Below are 6,194 nucleotides of genomic sequence, written 5' to 3' on the forward strand. Positions count from 1 at the left end.
TTGACCGATCCGTTCGTTCCGTGATGCCGTGGGTTTCTGATGCTCACTGGTATGTCTCCTGGTGTGTCTGAGGGGTGTCTCCACAGACCTCACTTTTATCCCCACTCACGGGGTCTCGGGTGTCAATCAGGTTTGAATGACTTAACCCATCAAACCAGCCCACTCTGGCTGTCCACTGAGGTATTTTAATGAGCAGCATGGTACCACATAAACAGCCCTCTCCTCAGCCATAAGTCTTTGGGAGTCATAACATGGGGGATAAACATAACTCTCTCTCAGGCTGTTATCAGTAACAGATGTCCTGGCATGTTCTCTTTTGTCTCTCTTACTCTCTTGTTAGCATCATCGAAATGGTAACGGTTTGCGATTCTCCAAAGGGGGGGCATAGGCAGCTCGGCACCATTCTGCCCATCAGAGTTGTTCATCCTTCGTAACAACATACGAAGAGACCAGCTAGTTGGGTGGTGTCACTGCAACAACCTGGCGCTCAGTGTCAGTAAGACCAGAGAACTGATTGTGGACCTCAGGATGGTTAAGATGAGGGAACACACACCAGTCCTTGTACTGGGATCAGGAGTGGAGAAGGTGAGAAATTTGAAGTTCCTGGGTGTTAATATTTTTTTAAAATTTTTATTGAACACAAACAAAAACATTAAACATATGCTAACAAAGCCAGGGAATCACACTTAAGCAGCAACAAATATATAACTGTTAACTTTACATATACAAATAAACAAGAAAATCCACTCTAAATACTTTTGGACAGAAGGAACTATATCTAAAAGGAATCACAAAGCAAAAACATTTACAGAGATAATCTGAAACATTGACAAATTTGTACAGTGTTTACAGCTTTCTGGTTATGTGAAGTTTTCACAGTACTAACGTACAGTTTGAAGTCTGACATAAAAAATATAAATGAATCATTGCTGTATATGCATTTATGGATATAACATTTGCTGTAAATTGACAAAAGATTTGAGATAAAGAAATGATCCCTATGAGATTTGGTATTATTAGTATACCCAAATTAGCCATTTTCAAAACGAAAAGTAAAATCCACCTTGATATATTGATCTATAAACTGACAAACATCAACCCAAAATGTTTTAACACATTCACAATCCCAAACAGATGAAATAAATCATCTGGATATAAACCACAAAAAGAACAGGTAGTTTCAATGTTAGAATTAAACCTTGTCAAATAAACATTGGTTGGATAATATCTATGTATGATATTAAATGAAAATTTCTTTAATTTAATTCTGCAATAAAAAATAATTAAATAAGCCCCAAATACTCCTTCACTATTCCAAAAATCTACAGTCGTAGGAATAGAGGTAATGTCTTTTTGAAACAAACTTTTAATACCTTTATTATTTTTTTTAAAGATGGAGGAAAACAAATCTTTCCTACAGCTGTACTGGATGGATCCAATCTGGGTAATCAACTACCGAATATGATGTATTTCTATACAACATAATTACACCAGAGGGAATTGCAACCATAATAGCAGCAAGTTCTTTTGGAGTCACAGGAAATTCAAAGGTGGATAAATACTCAGTATAACTCAATAAAGTACCGCTTGAATCAAATAACTGTTTAACTAACAAAATATTATTATCAAACCAATCTTTATAAAACGAAGATGTATCCTTATAAGTTATGTTGTGGTTATTCCAGATAAAGTGACCTTGTGGAGAGATATTCTGTTTGTAAATCAAAGACCAAGATAAGAGCATCTGTTTATGAAACTGAGAAAAACGCAGAGGATCTTTGTCTGTTTTGTAATTACATAAAAGAAAAAAATTCAATTCATCAACCTGGGAAAGGACAAAAGAAGGGATACAATTCTGTATAGAAGTAGGATTTCGTAGTAATTGTTTATTCCAATTAATTTAAAAAGTATTATTAAGATTGTCAAGATCAAGAAAATTTAGAACCCCCTTGTCATAACTATTTATGACAGCAGAAATATTTTATATAATGAACTTTGTTTTTCCATAAAAAGTTACACAACATGGCGTCTATCAATTTACAGATTATTTTTATCGACGTATAAGGTCCTGGGTGTTAATATCTCCGAGGACCTAATGTGGTTCCAACATATTGATGCAGTTACAAAGACAAAGAGATTTGGTATATTCACCCAAAACAGTCAGAGATTTCTACAATAGACAATAGGTGCAGAAGTAGATGGACCGCGGAGAGCATTCTGACAGGCTTCACTGTCTGGTATGGGAGTGCTGCTGCATAGGACCGAAATAAGCTGCAGAGAGTTTTAAACTCAGCCATCTCCATCATGGGCACCTTAGTAGACATCTTCAAAGAACAACGCGTCCATCATTAAGGAGTATCATCAGCCAAGACATGCACTTTTTCTCATTGCTACCGTCAGGAAGGAGGTACAGGAGCTTGAAGGCACACACTCAGTGATTCAGGAACAGCTTCTTCCCCTCTGCCATCCGATTTCTAAATGGACATTGAATCTATGAGCAATACCTCACCTCTTTATTTCTATTTTGCACTACTTATATTATACATATTCATATATTTTACTGTAATTCAGAACTTTCATTTCTGTAGTTATCATGTAGTGCATTGTACTGCTGCTGAAAACTTCATCAAGTTTCACGACATACACGAATGATATTAAACCTGATTCTGAAGTATTTTATTGTGTCCTGGGGCGACTGTGAGGACAATCTACCTCGTTATGATCTGGCACTTTTTGTCTACCTGTACTGCACTTTCTCTGTAACTGTAACACTTATTCTGCTTTGTACCAGTGCACTGTTTAATGAAATGCTACATTTAATGGGCAGAGGTTTTCACTGGACCCCGTACAGATCGTATTATGTAACCTCCCCTGAGGCCACGTCCACCCCGAACCCCTGTCAAGGAAGACATTTGGTTCTATTTCTGAAAGTTATATATTTCAACAAGCCTTTAAGATGATTAAAACTGTTTAGAAATTTTCTGCCCCAGAACGACGACCAAATCCCTCAGCCGCCGTGTCAGGGCGCGTCATCAGAACTGCTTCCGCCCCGCAGGTGCCACCTCCGGTAACTCTGCCCCTCTCCGCGCGCACAGCCCCACTTCCGCCGGATGGAGATTAACCGGCGTCTGGGTGACCTCTCGAAACCCCGACTTTATTTGAAATAACGACACGGCGCGGACGCACCCGAGTGCGGGCGTGATTTTGGTTCGGGTACTGGGGTGCAGAAAGACAGCGGCGTCGGTGAGGGCGAGTCGGCGCCGGAAATGAGGCGTGGCCGGAAGTGGGCTCGGGCTCTTATAGGCGGCGCGGGCCCCGTGAGCTCTCTTTCGCTGCGGAGCGCGAGGTGAGCGGAGCTGGTGGGGGAGGGGTCTCCATGGAGACTGGGGAGGGGGTTCGCATGGTCACGGTGGGCTATGGAAGAAGTTTTCCCACGGAGGCTGAGAGGGGTTTTGAGGGGGGGGGGTAAGAAGCTCGCCGACGTCACTAATTGATGTTAATCTCTTCCGCAGCGCGAGGCACGATGGGCCGCCGACCCGCGCGATGGTGAGTGGGGGCGGGGCGACTGGTTGACCGCAGGACCGATGTGGGGGGGGTGGGGGGGTGGGGTGGGGGTCAGGGGGTCACGTTCCTCAACCCGGAAGTGGGGCGTGGTTTGGCCTCGTGGGAGATCGAAGGGTCACGCTGGGGTTGAGTGGGGGACGGGGCTTTGGAGGGAGGGAGTTGAGGGGTCGTGATCGGGGGTGGGGGTGGGGGGGAGGGTCTATGTGGGCCCCAGGACTGACTGCTCAGCGGAGATCCTGGGTGGAGGTGGTGGGGGGGTGGAAAGAGGACGGTGGTATGATGGGCCAGGTGGTCAGACGCTCTTTAACAACTAACTCCCTGTATCTCAGTTACAGATACTGCAAGAACAAGCCGTATCCCAAGTCACGGTTCTGCCGTGGTGTCCCAGGTATGTTTGCTGGGAGAGGGGTGGAGAACAGTGCCATTTGCAAGGGTGTGAAGGGAATGGTGAACCAGCATACCTGGGGACAGGGGAAGTTGCACTGAGGGATGGTGATCTGGGTTACAGGGGCAGTGCTTGGTCGCGTGGGGTGGGTGTGCATGGCTGGGTGAGACATCATTCTCCTCTCCTCCTTCCCCCCCCAGACCCAAAGATCCGGATCTTTGACTTGGGCCGCAAGAAGGCCAAGGTGGACGAGTTTCCGCTCTGTGGCCACATGGTGTCCGACGAGTACGAGCAGCTGTCGTCTGAAGGTGGGTGAGGGGTGTGCGGCCGGTCAGTCTGTGACAATTGGGACCAGACCGTTCAGGGGCAAAGTGGGGACTGTTTTTCTCCACTCGAGGGGCTGCTGCCGTGTGTAATGGCCTATGAGGAGGTGGTTGGTGTGGGCAGATACAACTGGTTCTGGTCCCTTTCCAGTTGGTGGTTTGAACATAAACAGTTATTGTTAAACATAGAATACTACAGTACCTTTGGCTTGCAATGTATGAGCTTTTAAACTAATTGTAAATCAACTGATCCATCCTTCCCGTGTAGTGTACTATTCATCATATATTCCTGTTTAAACTAAATACCCTTGGTATATCTGCCTCAACCACCACCTGTGGCAAGGCATTCTACACCGTCACTACACTCTATTTAAAAAAAAACTTTGCCCCTATACTTAAATCATCTTAAAAAATGGGCTTGTTTGTATTGGTCATTTCCACCCTTGGCTGTCCACTTGATCTCTGTAATCCTGGATGCCTGGTAAATCACTCCAAACCTATGTCTCTCCTATAATGAGGTGACCAGACCCAAACACAATATTGCCAGTGTGGTCTAAGCAGAGCTTTAGGGTTAGGTTCAGCATCTTCCCCCGCCTTGGTTGTCTTCTTCCCACCCCTCCTCGACTCTTGTTGGTCTCCTCCCCCTCTCTTGCCCCATTACCCATCAATTGCATTTACCCCCTGTCTTCCCCACCCCCAGCATTGGAGGCGGCCCGTATCTGTGCCAACAAGTACATGGTGAAGACCTGCGGCAAGGATGGCTTCCACATTCGTATGCGGCTGCATCCCTTCCACGTCATCCGCATCAACAAGATGTTGTCCTGCGCCGGAGCCGATAGGTGAGGCTTCCTCCCGTCTCCTCCCCCGACCGATCGCAGTCAATTAAGCCGACCGGCTCCCGTCACAGTTGGGTACCGGTGTGCAATGGCTGCGGACAGCAAATCTTTGGTTGTGTACGCGTCCGGCTGTGATTCAGTGCCGGGCGTCTAAAGGGACCTCTGGGACACGGTGATAATGGTTGCTGGATGGGGTGCATGGGGAGGCTGGTCATTGGCTGGTTGTGGTCAGATTTTGTCTGGGTGTGAAGACTGATTAATCTTCTCCATTCCAGGCTTCAGACAGGCATGCGGGGTGCGTTTGGGAAGCCCCAGGGCACTGTGGCCCGGGTAAACATCGGCCAGGTCATCATGTCAGTGCGCACCAAGACACAGAATAAGGAGCACGTCATTGAGGCTCTGCGCAGGGCCAAGTTCAAGTTTCCAGGCCGGCAAAAGGTGAGGGGTCTTCAGGGGCTGGTGGGATGGGGTGTGTTCTTCTCTGGCACGTTCTCTAACTCTTCCTTCCCCCGTCAGATCCACATCTCCAAGAAGTGGGGTTTCACAAAGTTCAACACAGAGGACTTTGACGGGATGGTGGCAGAGAAGCGGCTGATTCCTGACGGCTGTGGAGTCAAATATATCCCCAACCGGGGTCCACTAACTGCCTGGAAGGCCCTGTATGCGTGAGAGCAGAGCCTGCCCTTTCCACTGAATAAACTGTTTGATCCACCTCTTCCGAGTCTGACTGACTTCCACAGGGTGACTGGGGTGGGATTGTGTTGGTCTGTCGCAGTCTATTCGTGGGGATGCGTGAGGAGATGTGTGCACAGTCGCGTTTGCAGTTCTGGCTGGCGTACTTAAAGGAAGCTCCACAGGATGTTACTGGGACTGAGGGTTTCATTTACAAGGAGAGGCTGAGACTGTTTTACATAGTGTGAAGCAGGCTGAGGTGTGTAGGTGAGGTGGGTGGTTGCAGTGTTTTTACCCCAGAGAGCAGAGGTTCAAGGTGACGATGAAAGATTTAACTGACCTGAGGGGTGACTTTCCCACTGAGGGGGTGGTGGGGATGTGGGACGAGCTGCGGGAGAAGGTCATACGATGAGT

At 46.8% G+C, this 6,194-nt stretch overlaps 1 protein-coding gene and 1 non-coding gene across 2 annotated transcripts; both read left to right on the forward strand.

Moving 5' to 3' along the window:
• The first annotated feature begins 3,317 nt into the window (after positions 1 to 3,317).
• rpl10 (ribosomal protein L10) lies at positions 3,318 to 5,820 on the forward strand. The gene is made up of 7 exons (XM_059949469.1): positions 3,318 to 3,346; positions 3,513 to 3,546; positions 3,894 to 3,952; positions 4,150 to 4,257; positions 4,973 to 5,111; positions 5,384 to 5,546; positions 5,625 to 5,820. The coding sequence occupies exons 2-7, from the start codon at positions 3,524 to 3,526 to the stop codon at positions 5,775 to 5,777; spliced, it is 645 nt and encodes a 214-aa protein (XP_059805452.1). The 5' UTR covers positions 3,318 to 3,346; positions 3,513 to 3,523; the 3' UTR covers positions 5,778 to 5,820.
• Positions 5,145 to 5,281, forward strand: LOC132380789 (small nucleolar RNA SNORA70). Its single transcript, XR_009507861.1, has one exon. It is a non-coding gene; the product is annotated as a small nucleolar RNA SNORA70 (small nucleolar RNA).
• Positions 5,821 to 6,194: the final 374 nt, after the last annotated feature.

The sequence above is a fragment of the Hypanus sabinus genome, chromosome 24 (genome assembly GCF_030144855.1).
Source record: "Hypanus sabinus isolate sHypSab1 chromosome 24, sHypSab1.hap1, whole genome shotgun sequence".
Classification (NCBI taxonomy): domain Eukaryota; kingdom Metazoa; phylum Chordata; class Chondrichthyes; order Myliobatiformes; family Dasyatidae; genus Hypanus; species Hypanus sabinus.

Excerpts from the sequence above, each read along its gene's own strand:
- rpl10 (XM_059949469.1), top strand. The coding sequence starts at position 3,524 with ATGGGCCGCCGACCCGCGCGATG. Across the intron at positions 3,547-3,893 it reads GGCCGCCGACCCGCGCGATG|TTACAGATACTGCAAGAACA; the intron begins GTGAGTGGGGGC and ends CCTGTATCTCAG. Across the intron at positions 5,112-5,383 it reads TCCTGCGCCGGAGCCGATAG|GCTTCAGACAGGCATGCGGG; the intron begins GTGAGGCTTCCT and ends TCTCCATTCCAG.